Raw genomic sequence first — 22,351 nt, forward strand, 5'->3', positions numbered from 1 at the left:
AGAGATATATTTACTTTGCTAAAAATTGACATTTCTGAGAATTATTGACAATGGCGTTATGCCATGTTTCCACTGGTCTCACTAAGCAGATTGCTTGTTAAGACAGCTGTTGAGTATAATTTATCATACAAAGAGCTTTCATAAAAATGAACTTATTATAAATAAATCAATGATTTAAAGTGAAATATGTCGAATGCTATCGTTTAAAAATAAATTCTCACTAGGGAATTACCAAAATTTAAAATATTTGTCATATTTCATATGTAAAATGTAATACTACTGACTTAGTAAGTATAACTTACTTAGTAAATTTTAATAGCCAAGCAAACACCTTTTATGCTTTTTAACTTACTTAAAGATAAAGCAATGAAAATTAGACAAAAACAGTCAAATACAACCTTAAAACTAAATTTCCCACAAGGGAAATTACCAAAATTTCGTGCTTTTTAAGTTACTTAAAATAAAGCAATGAAAATTTGACTCAAAATGTTGAATGCAACTCTTAAAAATAAATTGCCCACAAGAGAAATTACAAAAATTGTGCGAGTTAGGCTAAGTTGTGTTCTAAATGAGGGAAATTCTAAGTTGTAATGTAGTTATATGTTGATACGTGTTAATAAATGGCTAAATGTGTGCAGTGCAAAAAATCCCAAAAAATCTCCTATTTAGTTTAGCATCAACTTAGCCTAACTCGCACACGTCTGACTCGGTCTTACGATCTGACACTTTTTCAGTCTTGTATGTTACAGTTAGTAACAAGGGAGTTATCAGGTTTATTTCAACTTAAAAACCGTGAAAAATAAGCATATCAATGCACATTAAGAAACGAGTTAGACATTTTATCTATGTAAAGCCTGAAATCAGCACATTTTTCTAGTGAGGTACTAAATCTACTCTCCATCAAAGACAGTAGTTCTACTAATTAGCAACATCTTAAATAAATAAAAAAAGGAAAACAGTTTTTACTTCCTAACCTTAGACATTTTTCGATAAATAATGAATTCACTTGAATAATAATAATAATTTTTACCGAAACATGACTATTGTTCCCTGAAAAATACCGATAATGTTACAAAACTTATACACCTCATTATTATTCTATGATATCGCCCATATCTCTGCTCCATACGGAAGCGTTAATACTAATTAATACTAATCTAAAACGCGCTAGTTTTCTTTGTGGAGAGAGAATTTTACAGTTTAGTTCATAGTAATACCTATTGGTAATGGTTCTGCGTTGATGTCTTTTTTTTTTTGGCATAGATATGACAGGGCATGGATATATAAAACCTTTGTCAGGTTCCAATATCAAATCGCCAGGTAAGAGCAGTGTAATGCTCAGTTCAGATTATAGCTAGCGTATACTTAGCTTTATACTCAGTCACCGCCAAGCCCATTTTTATAGACACTTATACAAAGTATATACCAAAATTACATGGGGTATATATAATATAAAGAATGTAATATTGCGTTATGTTTCTCGTTCACTATAGATTTGTTGACCCAGGGCGAATTATAATGACTTTGAAATGGTATTTTGCAACTGGGAATGTTTTTCTTATTTAACTGGTGACAGATCTGTTAATTATCGGTTAAGATTTCATTAAGATTGGAATATTGTATTAAAAATGACTGTAAAACACAAATGATTGATATTTAAAATGCATATTTAATAATAATAGTATAATATTGGTATAATAGTCCTTGAATGATCTGCAGGAATTAAATACTTTACCTGATTTTCACTTTGAAATATCAGATGTGAAAGATGTTCCACGTTTTGGGGTACCTCAATAGTGAAATAGTCGATTAAATTGTGAATATGATAAAAGAATATCAGAATGTAAGCCTTAACGTTTTAATAAAAAGCTGTAGATCAACCACAACACAGTTTTGGAATATTTGCATAAAGTTAAATACTACAGATTTTTCAGTATTTGGGTGCCTTAATAGTTCAGTGTAATGAATTTAACGGATCTGTTTAAAGACTTCGTGAGTGAATTCGGAGTCGATTGCGCCCAATCTGTACTCTTATCTTCTCGACTGGTACCCTGAGCAACTCAGAGGAAGATACGATAACCAATCTGTGTCGAGGATTGGATTATAGAAAAAAAAATCTTCGATATATTGTAACCAAATATCCATTTAACAAACATGCATCACTGCAGAAATACATATGATTACATATGTATCTCAATGGAATTTTACTATATTGTCATGAATACCTTTGTCTAATGTCATGAATTTCATGCTCCTTGCGCTGATATCTAATGAATCCCTAAAGGATATTATCTAAAACTATAAAAAGTTCTTCAAATATCTTAAGTTATGAAAAATTTAAAAATTAACTAAAATAAAAAATAAATGGATAAAACCATAAGACCTGTTAAGTAAGAAAGAAAGAAAGAAAGAAGAAAGTGTAAAGCTAAGTGATAATTTAATGGTAAGTGTGTAGCTTGTAAGTATGTATATATGTACCCCTTATATGTTGATTCAAGTCACGCAAAAATTTTCTATTATATGTCCTAACCTATTAGTTCACAAAGATTATAGGTTCTGTTGAATTCGAATATGCGGTGTCCCGTTAAGAGTTGAGATATTTCCCTAATCATAAAAATAAAAATAATTGTATAAAACGGGGTTCATTTTCTAAATTACTTAATATACATGGTGTCAAATAAGAGACACCCAAAAACTAATCTCAGTCTAAACACCATCTGCACATAACAAACCAGTTAAATCAGATAACAAAATAAAAAACCAAAATTCCTCAGAGCGTATGAGTGATTATAAAATATATTAATGCATTTTTGTTGAAAAAACTATAGGTTAAATAATTTAAATCGCATGAAATCAGATAACTTCGATTTCTGAATTATTCAGAATTAAAATTAAAATCTATTCATAATGCTTTCCAAGCACTAAAAAACCTCTTATAGGTCTAACTGGATTATTATATGCAATAGTTCTAAAATGCTACATTAGAATGGCGATATAAAGAAATCGGGTTTATCTTAAACTGAATAGGCTGCTGTGATATTAATGAAAACTAAACCTATCAAAATTTGAAACAACATTTTGAACTTTGCACCAAGCTTGACTCCTTGCCAAGAGGAAGCTTATACCATTCAGTAATAATATATTTAATGAACATCCACCGGAAGAAAAATATTTTCAAGAAATATACCACATAGTCAAAATTACAGCAACATTTTATATAGCAAACATTGTTTTTTTTTTCCTTGATATTATGTTGTGTATCATTCCAAATATATCATTCCAATATATAAACATATTGAAAAAGATTTGAATAACAAACTAATAAGATTTCAAACGAGTAAATGATTGAATCTTAAAGTGAACCTAATTTCTACAATTACAAGAAAAGTGATTGTTTCATATGTCACATATTAGTTCTTATCCTGATAGTGATTCTCAAAGAGGCTCGAAATATAAAATATATTAAGAAATATTGAACGTTTAGTAACCTGTAGCCGGATATAAAATATATATTAAAAAAACATTATTAAAAAAATCAGGTCGAGAAACAAATTCAAAATTTAATGGCTTATATTTAATTACTAATATTACTTACTTACATACTTATTTAGCCATAACAACCCGTTACCGAGTTTCGACCTGATTCAGCATGACTTTCCAGGCGCCTTTGATGCGTGCGCGCCTTCTCCAGTCTCGTCCAGTTAGTGCTCGCCGAACTTGATCACTCCACGGGAGACACAGCCTACCTCTACGCCTTCTTCTTCCAACTATTGCTTTACACATCTTTTTCGCTGAGGTATCTGTATCCATTCTTACAAAATGACCAAACCAGCGAAACCGCTGAATGTTAATTTACTGAATTATATCAATGTTGTGATAAAACTCATACAGCTCATGGTTCATTTGTAAACGGTAGTCGTTCCGAACTCGTAGAGGACCCAAGATCTTACAAGAACTTTTCTCTTGAACACTCGCAGTGCTGTTTTATCATTCTGTGATAACGTCTCTGCTTCTGCGCCATATAGAAGCATAGAAAGGATAAGCGCCCCATAGAGCGTAAGTTTCATTTGTCGAGAGAGAGAGCTTTACGTCTACTACAATTGCCTACTAAACCCATAGCAGCACCTATTAGCAATGGTGATTCTTTGTCTGATCTCATTATTTAATTTCATTGTTGTTCGTTAGAGTGGTGCCAATGTAGATGAAATCCTTGACAGATTCGAAGGTATAGTCGCCAGCCACTAGCTACCCCACCGAGCAACGCACATTTCTACCAGTAACCGACATATACTTCGTTTTGCCCTTACTCATTGCTAAGCCCATTCTTATAAATTCCTTTCGATAGCAGCGAAAGCAGATGTAACATCAAGTTTGCTACGCCCAATGAATATTAATATTATTAATATAAACTGTTTTTTAATAAAGTTTTTTAAAACATGTAAAATTTACATGAATTTTATTTTTTTTTATTTTATTTTATTTTTCAATGTTTTAATTTTATTAAAACGCTGAAATTGTCTCAATGTCACTTTGGTGACAAGTTATAAAAAGGTGCGCTGACTCTGACTTTCAAATTTGGCAGGACACGAGTTCGATTCCTGGTAATTGCAGTAATAAAAATTATTTACGAATAAATAAATACAAGTATTATTTCCAAGATCACTGATGATGATGGGTATTTGGCAATACTCGAAACAGCTGTATGGTCAGCCAAAAATTCAATAAATTAAAATAATATAAAATGAATTTTTGTTTTTGTAATTCACTACTGTTCGAAAAACCTCTTTATGAAATATACTAGTTTCTATTAAAAAAAATAGTCACTTGCGTCAGAAAAATATGACTTTAAGTTACAACTTATATTCGTAAAAAGATAAATATTAAAATAGAAATAGAAATAAACAGGGTACCAGCTCGCAAGGGAGCGGAGCACTGCGACCATGATTAATCTTTTATGCTGCAACAGACCCTAACCGAACAGAAGACATTCAGCTTTTCGAAGGAAACCCAGAATGTCAGCAGTTGAGAACTTTCTAATTTCAAAATTTTAAAAGGGGAGTGTAGTTCTCGACCCAATGATTTCTTTCTGGACCAGATCAAGACTGGGTAGTCGTAGAGAATGTGACTGAAAGTCTCGTCTGCTTCTAAGCAGAATTGAAAATTTATCTTTTTGGACAGAACCATTTTGTTAATGTAATAACGCTGTACATGGTGACCTGTTAAATATCCCACCAGCAATCCCAATTCTTAACCTAATTAACCAAATTATTAGTATTGAATAACTCATAATTTATGTAAAAATTATAAAAATGGATACAATCCTCTTAAAGATAAAGAATTTATAAAAGTTAAATATTTTAAATAGACAAATATTTTGTTTTTTTTTTCTTTTGCAAAAATACACTTTCCTAATTATTAATAAATATCATTTATTATTGTTAAATATTTATTAAATTGACGTAATATTATTCCGCAATTATGAAATTATAGATGCAATTTCTTCAAACTGCTAACGATAGACTTCTTGATAAATTTTCTTGACGGTACCTTATTGTACGGCTCACGTACGTTATTGCGCTTACTATTTTATTACAGATATTCCTCTGAAAGAGCGTAAAAAAGCAATAAAAATAATGAATTACACGCTTACAACTAAAACGTACGAAACGCATTTCCCAAAAAAAAAAAAATTAAAAAAAAAACAGTGGAAAAGCAAACATAAAATGAAGTTCATTTTGGCGCTTCTGTGAGTGGCAAAGATGCGTTATAAACACGTGACCACCCACACTCAGTGAACAGTGAATAGAAACTAAAAACAAAAACAAAAACAAAAGTAAAAGCAAAAACAAAAGCAAATACAATAAAAACTGCAATAACCAACAAGAAACACAAATGTTCTGTCAATTTTGTGTCTTTACACTAAAACAAATTCATTTACTTTTTCGTTACCTTATTTTATTCTTCATTTTCCATTTTTCATATCTCGCTTTTCCTTTTTTGCATACAAAAGCTTAAGCACATTTAATCAAAAAAAAAAAAATGCCACGAATGATCAAACAAAAAACAAAAACAAAAAAAACAGTGTTTCACAGTGAAACAGTTGCAAACATCCGTTGAGAGCAGCAACAGAATTTTGTTTTTGTTTTTGTTGCTTTTTTCTTCTTCTTCTTCTTCTTTGTACATTTTCTTTACAATGTACAAATGTTTTTTTATTGTTTTATTGCATTCTACTCATACGTACGCACGCATAAATGTATGCAAATCGCACTGATAATGCATAGAAGTTCTCGTCTCGTCTATGAACTAGATTTGATTTTTGCGGGAATCAGCGCAACAAAAAAAAACGAAAAAAAACACATAGCAATGAGCAATGCAATGCACAAGTGACGTCACATTGAAATGTCACAAATATATAGCGCGCGAATTTTACTTACTGTTCACTTAGCACGTTTGCTCGATTCGTTTATTTTTCTCTGCTTTCAGTTTTAGTTTCAGTTTTCGTTTAACATTCGTTGTGTCAGGTTGATTTCTACAGCAGTAGTTGTCGTCGTCGTCGTCGTCGTTTTTGTCGTCATCGTGCTTGTGTGCGGTACGGAGTGTTTGATGGAAAAAGTTCTTAAGTTCGTACGTTCTTAGAGCATATGTTGTAACTGCAATAAACTTGCATTTTCATTTCTATTGTGAAGAGACGTGCATAATAGCAGCGCAGCGCAGCGCAAAAGAAAGAAAAAAGAAAAGAAAAGAAAATAAAAAAACAAACGTAAATATGTCGCGCAAGGATGATCCTGTTTTTAATGTGAAATTCGTACAACTTATCGAAAAGCAACCGTGCCTTTGGAATTCCACACTTCCTGCATATAGTAAAAAGGATGAAACTGAAAGAGCTTGGCAGGAAATTGCAAGTGAAACAAAATACTCAGGTAAGTGCATTATTATTCAAATATTTTATTTAATTTAATTTCGAGTTAATTATTGAATTTTGAATTTTGTTGAATGAGATAATAAGTCTTCTTCTTACTGCACAGCTATGTATACGAGCGAATGTCATATATGTATTTTAGCGCTCGCAAAATATTGCACTTGTAACACATATGACATGAGCTTTTTGCAACACATTTTATTTTATAATACAAAAAAAAAAAAAAAAATGTTTTTTTTTGCGTGTCATTTGGTTGTTTTTTTCAATAAGTCTCTATTTTTTTTTTTGTTTTGTTTTGTTTTTTAACTTAAATATAATGCACTTTTGATTATAAGGTGTGCATATATTAATAATAAAATATGAGAATGTACACATAAATAAATAAATATAAGCATGTAAGTTTGTTTGAAACATGCATAATGTGAAAACACACACACACACACACACACATACAAACTCAAATATGCATATGTTTGCATGTAAGTTTTTTTGCATTTTTTATTTTTATTTTGCTTTATTTTTTCTTTTTTTTTTCTAACAACTTGTAGGAGTGTGCATGTATGTACACTTGTCCATCATAGACATTCGTTACTCTGCGTCGGCCTTAATAGCTGTTTTAACTATTTCGCTGTAATTGTTGTTGTTGTTTCGCTACTGTTGCTGTTATTGCTGTTGTTGCTGTCATTGCCGCTGCTGTTGTTGCTGTTGTTGTTGTTGTTATCACAGTTGTTTTTATTGTTGTTCTTATTGTTGTTGCTGTGTTTGCTAATATTGTGTTGCATTTGCCAACTTATATGCATTTTTGACGAGAGAAGCTTTTTCGTTCGCTGCTTTTGCGTTGCATTCTTTTGCATTAGAGCTTTTGCAGTATAAACCAATAAAGTTTATTTATTCAACTTTTTGTCATTTTTTGTTTTTTTTTTTCTTTTTGTTTTATTTTGTGCAATACGTATTTGTTTTTGTATTTGGCATGCATGCACGTTAAAACATATTTGCTACTTTTTTTTTTCTTTTTCTTTTTAACAAATGCGCCATAAACAGAATTCAATGTTTTAGACTTGGTTTGCCGCAATTTTGTTGAAAATTGTTTAAAGTGCGCAATATGCCAATGTGCAAAGTCGCATAATTTGTTTTTGTTTTGGTTTTTTTTTTTTGTTTTGTTTTATTTTGTTTATAATTAAACTACAATCTACTCTTAATTTTTAGAAAAGCGTCCAATTTTTGCTTTTAAAAAAATAATATAACTTTTGTTTCTAAATTATAGTTCTTTACTTTTAATTGTCTTGACAGAACATGCAAAACATAGTTCTCTTGAAGTTTTCAGAATTGAAGTTGTTATGTTTTTCTCAATTTATATAGTACAGAACGTTTAAAAAGTTTTTTCTCATCTTTTCAATTTATTACAAATCATAGAAAACATTGTTCTTTACCAACACCGCGTTATCCATTCTCAGAATGCTTAGAGGCTCCTCGTAGTGTTATGCAGATCTGAGTTCAGTTATTGCTTAGTCTGATGAAATGATAAACAATAATCCAGTCAAGACGTAAAGAGGGGTTTTGAAGAAACCTCGCAGTTAATAGAGAGTAAAAGTGCTCAAGTGCACTGACTCAACTAGCTTCAACATAAATACTTGTTCTTTATATTCTTTTATGCAAATAAAACATATAAGATATTGTTTTTCTGTTTTAAGTTCCCCTGATAGATCAGAAGTTTGTCTCCCACTGCTACTTTTGCTCTTTTACGCAAAATGCAAAATGTAGTAGACTTCCTTAAGGTTGAGTTAGTCGGTACGTACCATAAGAACTTAAACAGAAATAAAATGTAAATTTCGCTCTACTCTTAAGTGCAATTAGTCCAAACGCAAGCAACTGATTTTGTTTACATTCAAATAAGTATACTATAGTGTACGGTCGTGTGTAAGTTCGAGTAAATTGGTAAATTGTAGAAAATAGTAAATTATGTCTGTATGGCAGCGAATGTCGGTATTTACCAGAATTTCGAGTAGGGTGAAAAAAAAATTATGTATATTAGGTGTTACCAAAAATTTGATAAGATATTTAATAAATAACTTTGTAAACTTTTAACCAAAAATAATTAATAAATGCAATAAAGAAGTAAATAAATATTTACATAAGTGCAGTGCAAAAAATTCCTAAGAAATTTCAATTCACTTTACCTCAATTTACTCGAACTCGCACACGGTCTACATAAAATATATAAAACAATATATAAAATGAAATAACTTTGATTTTTTTTTTAACGAGCTAAAATTGTTTTTGTTTTTTAAAATATTTTTATATATATACTGATATTTCTACTATATTCTATAGTCATCATTAGGGTACTATATATAGAATATAGTCGAAATATCGGTTTAAAATAAAAAAAATTTTTTGAAAACAAAAACAATTTTTATAAAGTTTATTATTCAACTACTGAGCAATTAGCCCGTTAAAAAAAATAACAAAATTATTATTAAAAATATTTTGTCATTAAAGCAACTAAACATAAATTATAATAAAAATATTATAGAAAATTAAAAATATTATTGAGAAAATATTTTCATTAATATTTTACACCTCAAACAAGCTAAAGTTCTCAGTTAATCGGTATGTACCGTAAGAACTTACATCAAAACGAAATACACAGGTGTGTTTGATTGTGCAGTTTGCTTTAATTTAAGTTTTAATTTAAGTTTTAATTTATGGATCGATTATTATTAAATAAAAGGCTATGAATGCACCCCGACCTAAAAGATCTATTGTGCGCCTAGAGGTCCAACTAAAACATTTCTAGACTATTTATAAATCTCGTAATTCTGTGGGCTTAATTTTACCTATTTGGAACTAAGATCCCACTTCCAAGGTGGTCGAGTCTACGTCTTGCCGCCACTGGGCTGGGCACGTTGCACAGAATATGTTCTGATGTTTCTTTCTCGTCATGACAAAATCAACAGGAATCACTTTCTACCGCATCTATAATCTTCATGTGGTAATTAAGTCAACAGTGTCCTGTTTAGTGTAGATTTTAATATTGTTTCTGCTAAGATTAAGGATAGCGTCAACTTTGATGTGTTCAAGACCAGTGAATCTACCGCATGCCTGTTTGGGCTCACCAGTTTTCATGTAGATTTTATTTTTCCTGTTCACATAATAAGTTATTTGTGAAGCTATTTGTTACCCCGAAGAAGGGTTCTGGACCAATGAAAGGAGTGCATACACCCTTCTTTGCTAGGGAGTCTTTTATTTCATTGCCCTCATGCCCTTCATGTTCCGGTACCCACATAAGAGTACCATAGTTTCTTGATGCTAGTTACGTTGGTAAAAACCGAGACCCATCCAACCTCAGCTGATCTTTGGGTCACAGCATCAGGTGTGGAAACGTAACTCCACGCCGAATTAAAGTAAATAAATACCATCAATCTTCCTGTGTAAATTTGAGTCTTAACCACAGCTATCACGATACAACCTTAATTAGTCAAGACAGCCGAAACTGCGGGTACTGACCCCGTGGTATAAGATATACACGTCCAATCAGATGTCGCAAATGGATTTCACTCACTACCATTCACACTCCAAATAGTTTTGTATTAACGGCGGATCTTAGTCGCCTCTTACGATACGCGTGCCTTGCCTAGATAATATTCTAACCCCTTCATTACAGTGGTTATTGGTTTTAGTTGAGTTTTAAAAAGATCATTTTAAACTTGGCTTAAATAACAAAATGTTTATATTTAATTCAATGATATCATGTTCTGGACGTATACCATGCAATTATGGGACACTACTTCAAACTCAACTATAGGCAGATTTCAATAAATCAAAAACGTTAAAAAGTATCTGGAATGTGAAAAATGATCAATACAATTGAAAAGAAAATTAAAAATTTAGGTCATAATTATATATTCAGATTATCTAGATATTAAACCACCTTTATAACCCACCTGGAAAACTATTAGTAGGATACTATCCAAAGTATCATTAAATAAATCATTTTTACGATACTTAAGATTTAAAAAAAAAAATTAATTATTATTTTCACATCCTTTTGACAATTATAAGTTCAAAGTTGTGAAAACTTTGCTTATTTGGAAACTATCGTAAACACCAAACAGACAGTCAACGAAGAATCACTCTTGCCAAAGAATCACTCTCGACAAACAAAAATCACGCTCTTCAAGTCTTTTATCATATCTGTCCTACTATATGGTGCGGAAGCTTGGACAATTTCCAACAGTTATTAGAAGGTGTTACAATCATTCTAGAGAAAAATTCTTCGGAAGATTAATGGTTCCTCACGCGTTGGCGACAAGTATCGAATTAGATGAAACGATAAACTGTATGAGCTATACCGCGACATTGACTGGCTTGATCAGCTCAGGGTACAAAGGTGTTTGATTCGGCACCCATAGAGGGAAAATGCGGTAGAGGACGTTCGCGTCTTCGGTGAAAGGACCAGATGACCAACGATTTGGGGCGCTCGGTACGACCGACTAGGGAGAACAAGCAACTAATCGGGCTGGCTGGCGGAGGCAATTCGAAGCGGCCAAGGACGATCCACGTCTGTAATGACCAACTACGTAGGTATGTAAGTATGTTTGTATCAATTTTGCATCCAATATTAAGACATTATAAGCAAAAAAGTTTGAATTTTGATTTGATTTGGTGCAGGTCCATTCGTTATACCAGTAAGGTATATAGTTGTTTAAAAACATAATTATGCGCTTCAATTACTTTACCATTGATTTTAATCACTTCCTGTTTTGGTTTCAATTTAAAACTGTAAATCAAAATACAAATTTACAGACATACTACTTGCTTCAGTAGACATACATTTATTAAGAATTCGGTGTTTTCCGTAGCGATCAAATGCCTTTTCAAATTCCGTTGTGGAGTTAGTAAATTGGTTCTTACGACGAAGGACATTGGAGAAATAAATAAATAAATAATAAAAAAAATAAATAAATAAAAAATATTATTATTTATTTCTATTTAAGCCAGTGTACTTGAGCACTTTTAGTCTTTCTTAACTCGAGGTAAAACTCCTCTTTAAGCCTTGATGGGATTATTGTTTATCACTTCATTAGACTAAACAATAAATGACCTCAGATCTGCATACCTCCCCGAGGAGCCTGTAACCATTCTGAGATTTGATAACGCGGTGTTGGTAAGTTTGTCAGTTTTCACAAATAATTTCAGGGCTCTATCCTTTATGTATTTTTTGATGGGATCAATCTTGAGGTCCCTGAGGATGTCATTTGTCCTAATATACCATGGTACTTTGAAAAGTCTTCTCAGAGCATGACTATGTGCAATTTCTAGCTGGCGAATATGACACAATTATCATAATGTCACACAATTCAATATCGACCATTTGGCACGACTATGTTCGCGAAGTATAATAAGCAACATAAAAGCTAACAACTGTGTTCTGTGCTTACTGCAATCATTCATAAGCCAGGCAGGAGTCAAAAACATAGAGCTTTCAATAATACTTTTTTTGATATCAAGTTTATCTGGTTTTGTTTTGAGCATGGTTTTGATAACTGATATATGTTAACAGCTTATTTGGTACCGGGCACGTTGACTATTGGGTAACGAAGCAGCAAATAAAATAGTTAGGATATATATATATATATATATATATATATATATATATAATACTAGATGCAAAATTAATACAAATGTACAGGCTGACGAAAGAGATGTATAGCATATAAAATATAAAAACAGAGTCAACAGATATTTTCTTTCTATATTTTCGTTATTAATAAATTCTTCTAAACAATCAAATTAGCAAACTACGAAAAAAGTTGTTTGAGAGAATCATTTTGCATTTTGCTTTAATTTCCTAAGCAATTCAGAACAAAACACATAAACAGAATACAGTACAACCTCATATAAAATTTGGTTTGAACGAGATCGCTACTCTATAAAATTCATATTTAATGGTTCCACCAAGTGCAACAGAACTGTACCAACACGAATTATATTACTACAAGGTCACTAGTACTCATCTAAGCACATAAATTTATTTATATATATTTTTATGCGATCACTCAAATACAGTTATAGGAAACGATTTAATGAAATATTGGTGTGAACTTTATCGATCAGATGTTTCAAATAATTGGTCTTTGTCCAATTCTGTGCATTGGTAGGTTGGACTCAACTTCCTTCTTTTGCACTTTTGTTTAGTCTTCTGAAATACAATAATATATAAAATGGTAAAAATTGTAAAAATATAATTTAAGCTTTGTGAAGTTTAAAAGGCATTTATCAGTTTAGATGAATACCTTTATTAAAAGGAAATTTTGCATTTAAACAGCATTTACATAGATATATACAATTGGTTCTAAGTAAAACACACTAGATGTGTATTGGAACAAAATATTGTAAGGCATATATAACATTTATATTAATTGATATTACACACGACATAATTACAAACTATTTATTATATATATAACTGTGTAAATACCAATAAAAAGTGGTTTAGTGTAGCACTTTAAAACTATTTTCTACCACTTTGTCTTAAACTTTTATGAATTTGTTAGAGCATAATATCTAATCTAAAAATTCTAAAATCTATAATCTAAAAATTAGTGAAATATTTAATTATGCAATTCTTACTAGATGATCCCACTGTGACATCTGCTTTAAAGCTATAAACTTTATTGCTTTTCCTTCACTTGGTTTCTTCCTTTTATACCTTTTTTTTAGTTGCTATTAAAAATACTAAGACTCATACTAAAGAACTCCAGCTTACAATCATATTCAGCATGATTTCGTGACATTTTTGGTTTCTAGAATAATCATCACATCACACATTATCTGTACATCATATCAAAATTATTTGCATTAATACGCCACACAGATTAGTAGTCTGAGGTATGTTCTTATTTGCTCTATCAGCAAATAACTGCTCAATCAGAAGATTTTTAATGAAAATCAATAAAACTTTATAAAAATAACTTGCATATTATTAAATGGGTATAAAATATATTGCTGAGAGGCCACATAAATCAAAACAAATAGATATAACTGATAGACGACACCAAAATAATCTGTATTACAGATAAGTCATGGAGATTAGAGAGGTATTAGTATTATTTCACTAAATGTTTCGATGTTGATTTCTAACGCCAGAATCCCTGCTAAGTTTCACTTAAATTTAGGTACTTGATTTTTCTTTCCCACGCGTTTTGATTAATGGTGTCTTCTTGATTAGCGTTAGAATATTCCTGAGGTAAAACATGCTTATCGTAAGCGAACGGCGCTATTTCGACACTGTTTGGAATACAAATGGTAGTGAGGGACACCGGCCTGGAGTTGTAAATGTGGTACCAATGGGGTCAGTGCGCGCAGTTCGGCTGTTCTTACCAATTGAGGTTGGCAGTATTGTGGTGGTTATGGTTTATATCCAAAATTATGCAGGAAGAGTGCTTGTATTTTGCTTTCATTCGCTGTAGAGTTGCGTATGCATACCGGGTAGAAGAGGTTGGATACTTCAATTGGTGTCGGTAGAAATTTCTTAGAATTTACAATGTGACACTTATCGGCGCATTATCTTGTTACCTGTGTTTTTTTAGCACACCGTAATTTTAAGTCTTCAAAGCAGGTATATACCATTTGATCAAAAATGAACAAAAAGTTAAAAAAAACGCTTTCCATACAAGTTTTATAGGCCGCCGAAGGTATGGCCTTTTCCATACAAGTTTTATAGGCCGCCGAAGGTATGGCCTTTAGTTCACGCAGCGAATTCTCTTTTATGGCCTCTATGGTCACAAAACTAATTCCTCGCAATGGCAATTTGAGTCGGGGGAAGAGGAAAAAGTCACACGGGCCATATCTGGAGAGTACGGTGCTTGGTTGATGATATTGGTGGAGTTTTTTCCAAAAAAACTCCATCAATATCAATTTCCAACGCTGTGTGAACGGGTGCATTATCGTGGTGTAAAGTCCATAAGTTTTCCTTTCATAAATTTGGCCAAATAATACTTCTTATTGACCGTTTGACCATTTGACAGTCCGGAAGGAATTCATAGTGCACCACACCACGAATATCGAAGAAAACAGTCAGCATAACCTTGATTTTGGACCGACTTTTGGCGTTCTCTTTTCGGTTTCGGCTTACCTTCGAAGCACCATTCGGTCGATTGTTGTTTGGTAGGCATGTCAAAATCATAGACCCATGTCTCATCACCAGTTATGATGCTTTCGATGAATGTGGGGTCACTATTTGCATTGGAAATCATCTCATCTCTTTGAAATTGAGCTAAAAATCGCCACACGAAAATTTTTCGATTTCTTTGTATAGACGCCAAACAAAAACTAATCATATGTGTATAATAGTGTTGCCAGCGTGAAAATAAAAAAAATTTGCCAATTGGATAAGCGCGGGAATTCAAAAAAAGAACGAATAAGTTCTTTTTTGATCACAAAATATATAATTTATATTACTTTATTTATTGTTGTTCTTAGTCATAGATATGAAGCGGGTTTCTATTGTTTGTTCTCTAAAATAGCTTATAAGCTTGCATATAAGCTTGTACTTTTCGTTGTTCTGCAAATATATATTTTAGGAAAGAACTGGATAGTATTTTTGTTAAATAAACAACATTTTTTGACACGTCATGCTAATATTTGCAAGTAATTCTTATGTGTTGCTATGAACTTATTTGTTGACTCTTCAGAAAAGTCTATGCAGAAAAGAAATATGTATTTATACGATTTTTAAAATTTTAATTGTATTTAGATAAAATTTTTGTTTGTTTATATAAATTTTTTTTATTTAATTAAATAGTGTCTGCGATTTATAGTATAAAAATTTGTTGTTACAATTATAATAAATTATTCTAATACTGTTCTATACATAATGAATACGAGCAGTAAAATATTTGGCATTTAGGATTTAACTTACAGTTAACGACCTTATCATTACAGCCAAATATTTTTGTTATAATATTCGTGTGACTCCAAAAATCGTCAATCAGTCAAAATTTAATATCTCGTCTTAAATGAGGCCCTATTAGAAGTAATACAACTACACCAGCAGTTGAATCAATACTTCATTCCTTTTTTGTAAACTAATGGAGTAATTATCTACAACTTATTCAGCAAAATATACTCCGACCGTATTTTATTTATTATTAAAAACGTGGCACTACGACCATCGAGTCTATTATGCCCACTTTTGGGCTCAGAATGAGTTTGCAACACCTATTGCGTCAACAAAAAAAGTGGTAAATAGCCTGTTTTGCAGAATTTTATTGCCTCTTCCGTAAGGATATACATTCCCAAGAGTCTATTCCATGTATGCGCAGTGCATTTTAAGATCACATGTGTGGCTGACACATCATTCTCTTCGCAGAGTCTACAGTTTGCATTCGTATACATGCCCAGTTTCGTAAGTTGGTATTTTAGTTTACAGTCCCCTGTTAAGATTTCTGTCATGATTACAAGTTTTTCTCTTGTTAAGTTCATATAATCTTGGTATCTCCTATTGTCACAAATATCAATAAATGATTTGGATTGTGCTAATCCTGGTAGATAAACCCAGTATCCTTTTTTATGCTGGTTCTCCTTCATTTTTATAAGAGAGGGTACTGTGTCCTTGTCCACAGAAAGGTGTTAGCCCCATCAGCGACATGGCTGCTCCTTTTCTAGCTAATTTGTCTGTCTATTCATTTCCGCGTATGCCAGTATGTCCCACTACTCAAAGAATAAACACGTGATTTAATACGCCGAGCAAGTTTACTTTTCAAGGTATTCTTGCACTAGTTTTGTGATCACCTTATGCGAGTTTAGTGCCTCGATAGCTGCTTGGCTGTCTGTCAGTATTACGATACTTTTTCCCTGCTATTTCCGTTCAATATTGAAGGATACACATTTAAATATCACTTATATTTCCCGTTGGGAGATGCTTGTATTTTTGCCAAGCGCTTCCCAATGCTTTTTGCCCGCTCCAACTATACCCGCTTCGGCACCTTCTTCCATAAACGAAATGTCAGTGAACCCAGTGATCGTGAAGCGATAAAGTGAAAATTTTGACTTCTGGAACTGAAAAATATCGCATTAGACAATATCGAAACAGTACAGTGTTTGATGAGCTGATTCATTGTGTTCTTGCGCTACGACAGTTTTGTGTGATCGTAGTACACACAATAGAATAATTGCAACAACTCATGTAAGCACACTCGGTAACATATCATGCTCTAATCTCACATGGTAAAAGAATATAATGCGTTTCTCAAGTTATAAATTTTGAATATTTTTTATATTAAATGTACATGAATTTAGTTTCACACATTATATATAAATATCAAATGATAAGAAATATTACTTATAATTATTTATGTGAATATTTTGCTTTTATATATAACCGAACTAAGGTATTAACAGTTCTAGACAAGATCTTATGTTCTCTAAGTCAGACTTTTCTTTAATTTATTTAAGCTGTTACTGCGCCCTCTATTGCAAAGGCCTTGGATATAGATCATTAATAGTCATAATGAAATCTCTGCAGTTATAACGTTTCTATAGGCTGATTTAAGGCTTTTTTAAAATGCCAGTATTGTGTCTAGAACCATATCGATCATAAACCTATTTTCGAGACATTGAAGACTATCTTATACACTATACTCCATGAGACGAAACAAGACATATCGGAAGGAAAAATTTTTTATTGATCAATAAATATCTTGCTAAGAAAAACATTTGCTTCATAAATCGCGATAAAAAGAATTTGATACTTTAGCTTTTTTTATTATTCCAATGAATTTATACTCATTGTTTTTGCCTGACAATATTGAACATTATTTATATTGATTGTATTTATCAAAAACAAAAAAATTAATGGAGTGTAGATTCATTGTTTATTTAAGAATTTTATAATAAATTTTATAGAATGTTTTATTAACAGCAGATCATTTTAAGATTTAACGAGTCATTACATCATTTAGGCATAAAAATAATCTAAGATCCATTAAAATCTGTGAGAACATATCAATTTTTGTCGATAATTGATCGATATAAGAACAGACAGATAACATGATCCAAGATTCAATTGGAGAAAATTGACAGTGACAGTGAAGACAGTGAGAAAATTTCATTATTTATTAATAATTATAACATTTTATTATGATTTAACTTGGTAATCAGATGCGATATAAATATTAATATAGTGCTTTCTTACAAAATATATTTAAAAGCATTCTAATTTTATTCCTTTTTTTATAACCCTAACACCAGTGCAAATGAGAGATGTATTAAGTTTATCAAGTTATTTGTAACGAATTTAATAGGATGTTGGAAAACATTGTTCTACATAAAGCATATGATCTCAGTCTATTCGAAAAGATTAATTAATTTGATTATAGCCCTTTATGTTTTTGTTTATCTGTTTGTTTAACTAACAAGTAATTAGTAAACTAATTACTAATTACTAACTAATCTCCACATTTTCAAAATAAATAAACTTCAAACTTTCAACAGAAACATATTAAGAGCACAGCCAAATAAAATCAAGAAATGGATGAAACTGGTTTTGAATTCTATAGGTGTGCCATTTATTCAATATAACTGGCCATTTGTCACTTCTCACGAATTAATTGGTTTTACAATTTTCATGTCTTTATGTTTCTTAACCAATTTCAGGTTAACTATTCAATGCATCAATATCTCACTTTGTTTTTTATTCTACGAGAAACATGATAGCCGTTTGACTGTTACTAAAAGTGTGAATTTTTCTAATATGAATATCCGTTGGGGCAAAGTCGTTAAATTTCCAAATATATAGCAGCAACTTTTACTAGAAAAATGCTACAACAATCCCACAATCGAAAAAATAGTTTTAGTTGAGGCTACTTTTTAAGTTTTCAGCTATTTAAATTTTGAGCCACTTAGGGGAATCTCTAAACATCATGCTATCATTTCATTATAGAAATGATTTCGTCGGCTATCATTGTGTTACCTCTAGCCCACTCTTTCCAGTATACGGATATGAGTACAGAACTTGCGATCAAGTAGGAGATGCATAATACCGTAATCAGTATAGGGAACGATTATAGGGCTATAGCTTAGTTCGTAACAGTGTCCTATTCTCATTATAAAACATATGCAAATGATGTGAAGACTGATTACATCAGTTTGGCGATGATTGCGTGGACAGAATAAATAATGCCGTAGAGTCATGAGTAGAGCTTTTACTAATATGGCAGCGACAGTTCTTCTGATTTTGTCTAAAAGTTTTCGGTTTTGGACTCTACGCAGCAGATTTAAGTCCCACATTAATGTAGTTAGTTTTGAATCAATACATTTTTAGCACTTTTTTCTCTCTCGAAATTTTTTTATTTTTTTTTTTTGGAGTACTGTCTTATAAAGTCATTATCTTTTGATCATATTATATGTATAATAACTACACTAGCTTTTATGATTAATATTTGTTACTTATCAGTTGATTGTAATCTCAAGTCAAACTATAGACTTGAAACTTCCCAAATTGTTTTACTTAATTCCCAATTTGGATATATTATCGTATATTAAATTACTCGTACATTTTTCTTGATATTATTAGCCTATTATTAGGATATTTCAAAGAAGAATATTAATAGAGTGATGATTGTTATTTTAGTAATCATAAAATAGAAACCATACTTTTAACAAATGAGGAAAAAATTCGTACATTCATCTGGTATTTAGAAAATTAAAATGTCTTGGACTTTATGGAATCAGTAACATATATTTGAAAAATTTTTAATTGCCTACTGTTGATAAAATACCGTGAAAATTTAATATTGGCAAGTCTCAAAAATTTATCATGATCATTCCCAAAGAGCAGTTCCGAGTCCAAGTAAATTCTTCCACTGATCTCTAGTAGACCAAGAGTTTCTCAAGATATAAGAAAAGTTCTCAGTGAAGTGTAATCCACTGAAATCACCTTAGTTGATATCGCTAAGGCGTTTGATATGGTGTTGCTGGAAAATGATACTAGTTCAATACTAGTACTTTTTATCAAATAAAGAGTTCTTCCTCAAAATCCTTCTCATCTACAAACGAAATTCAAATGAATGTCCCTCATGGGACATTTCTTTATTGTATGTTAAGTTCAAACTATACATCAGTAAAATCACATTATCATAATTCCATGGAATATTTGTTACAGTGATCAAAAACACTATTAATTAAAAGTGCTTTAGACACGAGCACGCGGAACATTTATCTCTATAATATTAACTATCGTATAGTTTACATACACTTACTTCCCTATATAAAAGATATCACTTATATCGAACTTTGTGGACTACAAAATTTTGAGGTTTATATTAGCTCGATGTCTAATTTGCTTTTTACAACAGAGATATATTGAAAGAACATTATTTTACGCACATTCTTCAGTTATTCAAATACCAAAGATTTCAAATCATATATAATAATTTACATTTCTAAATACAAATATTTTTTTTATACTTATAAAAAACGTTATTTCTTTCTTTTCATTTCAGTACGGAATTGCCGTGAAAAATGGCGTACAATACGCAGCAGTTTTTTACGTTCACTTAAGCCATCACGCACATCTACAGGACGTGGTAAACGCAAATACTACCTATTCAAATATTTACAATTTCTAGTTCCCTACACTAAAACACGCACCAAGGCTACGAGTACAAATATTGTGGCTGGACGAAAAACCTCTGCACCACCAATGACACAGATACAAAACATGCCATTGCCTTTAGTCAGTAGCGAAGAAACCAAAGATTCCATTAGTTCAGATGTGGCCATAGCCGAAGATGATGTTGTTGTTGCATTGCATGAAGAAACTACCCAGGAGCAAGAATCTATTTCACAAACACAATTGCAATCACAATTAGAAGCACAATTACAATCACAACCGGTCCAACAACAACAGCAACAACCACAACAGCAAGTGCAGCAAGTCCAGCAAACATGCCAACGACCCCAGCCACCTGAGAAACTGCAATTAAGAACATTGCATCGCCCGCACGCACAACCGCGCCAACCACAACAAATGGCTGTGATCAAAATGGAGGAAGATTTTGTTAATGTGGAACAGCGTCGTTGCCCCGATATAAGTAATGCACAAAATATAAGTAGTATTCCCATAGAGCCAGAGAGGCCCCGCTCTTCTGCCATTGATTTAACAGAATTCGCTGAATTTATAAAATCAAAATACGAACCTCATAATCGACGTGAGGTTCTGCCGCAATCCCCTGATGCTGATCAATCATTTTTAAATAGTTTGCTTCCATACATGAAAGAGATGACTGGGAAAAAAAATCTTCGCTTTAAACAAGATGTTTTGGCTCTAATATACAGAATATTGGAGGGTGACGAATGAGTATGCACAAATCAAATATTTGTTATGTTTTTTAGATATATATTAGAAGTTGATATATCACAATATAGATTTTTATTAATTGTTTTATGTAAATCACATACATATATATAACGAAAAATAAAAATTTATTTTGATATGAGTTTACAATAGTTTTGTTTGAAATCTTTTTGTAGCAATAAAAAAATTAATATATCTTAGTGTTCTTAAATATATAGCAGTTCAATCTTATTTTTTTATGTTTTTCAAAAAGTAATGAAATCACGATATTTTTAACAAGATAAGGGATACCTTAGAAAACATTGATGTATACAAGCATATACTATGCTATTAACCAACGTTATAACATAAATCTGATGAAGCATCTGTCTGACTGTTTATCTGTTCATTTATTAATCTCTGTTCCATTAAATACACACCCGAGTCTTTTAGTTTTTGAGCTACTTGAATAAAGTTCTACATAACGATTTAGCACAAATTGAAGTCGAACGAAGTTTTATATAGCAGCCATATAAAAATGGATCCATATATTTAAATAGTTATGTGAACTGAGTCTTCATTAAAAGATAGTTTTCCCTAGACTTTCCTAAGACTTTCCATAAACACATAGCAGTCATATAAAAGCAGATTTATATTTTTAAATAGATATGTTAACTGAGTCTTTCATTAAAAGATAGTTATCCCCAGTCTTTTCTAAGAGTTTCCAAGTCCTAGTCTTTCAGTTTTTATTAACTGAGTCCATTCCATTAAAATATAGTCTTCCCCAGTCTTTTCTAAGACTTTCCTAGTCCTAGTCCTTCAGTTTTTGAGCTATTCGAATAAAATTTTACGTAAAGCTTATCACAAAGTTAAGCCGATCAAGGTTTCATATAGATAGCAACCATATAAAAATGGATTTATATTTATTATATTATTAATTATTTTATCCATGATGTTTTGGAAACAGTGGCTTGAATTATTGTTAATATACAGTGGAATAGAACATGGAAGTAAGTAAATACAGCAAATACAGAACATGGAAGTTGAAGTAAACCATACAGCTGTTCTAGAAGTTAATCCCAGTATTTCAGAAC

At 31.5% G+C, this 22,351-nt stretch overlaps 1 protein-coding gene across 1 annotated transcript; it reads left to right on the top strand.

The window, feature by feature from the left end:
* The first annotated feature begins 6,500 nt into the window (after positions 1-6,500).
* On the top strand, positions 6,501-21,414 carry LOC119669945 (putative uncharacterized protein DDB_G0291608). The gene is made up of 2 exons (XM_038079998.1): positions 6,501-6,920; positions 20,425-21,414. Exons 1-2 carry the CDS (start codon positions 6,767-6,769, stop codon positions 21,279-21,281), a joined length of 1,011 nt encoding a protein of 336 aa, XP_037935926.1. The 5' UTR covers positions 6,501-6,766; the 3' UTR covers positions 21,282-21,414.
* Positions 21,415-22,351: the final 937 nt, after the last annotated feature.

The sequence above is a fragment of the Teleopsis dalmanni genome, chromosome 1 (assembly GCF_002237135.1).
Source record: "Teleopsis dalmanni isolate 2A chromosome 1, ASM223713v2, whole genome shotgun sequence".
In the NCBI taxonomy this organism is placed as follows: domain Eukaryota; kingdom Metazoa; phylum Arthropoda; class Insecta; order Diptera; family Diopsidae; genus Teleopsis; species Teleopsis dalmanni.

Excerpts from the sequence above, each read along its gene's own strand:
- LOC119669945 (XM_038079998.1), top strand. The coding sequence starts at position 6,767 with ATGTCGCGCAAGGATGATCCTGTTTTTAATGTGAAATTCGTACAACTT. Across the intron at positions 6,921-20,424 it reads AAGTGAAACAAAATACTCAG|TACGGAATTGCCGTGAAAAA; the intron begins GTAAGTGCATTA and ends TTTTCATTTCAG.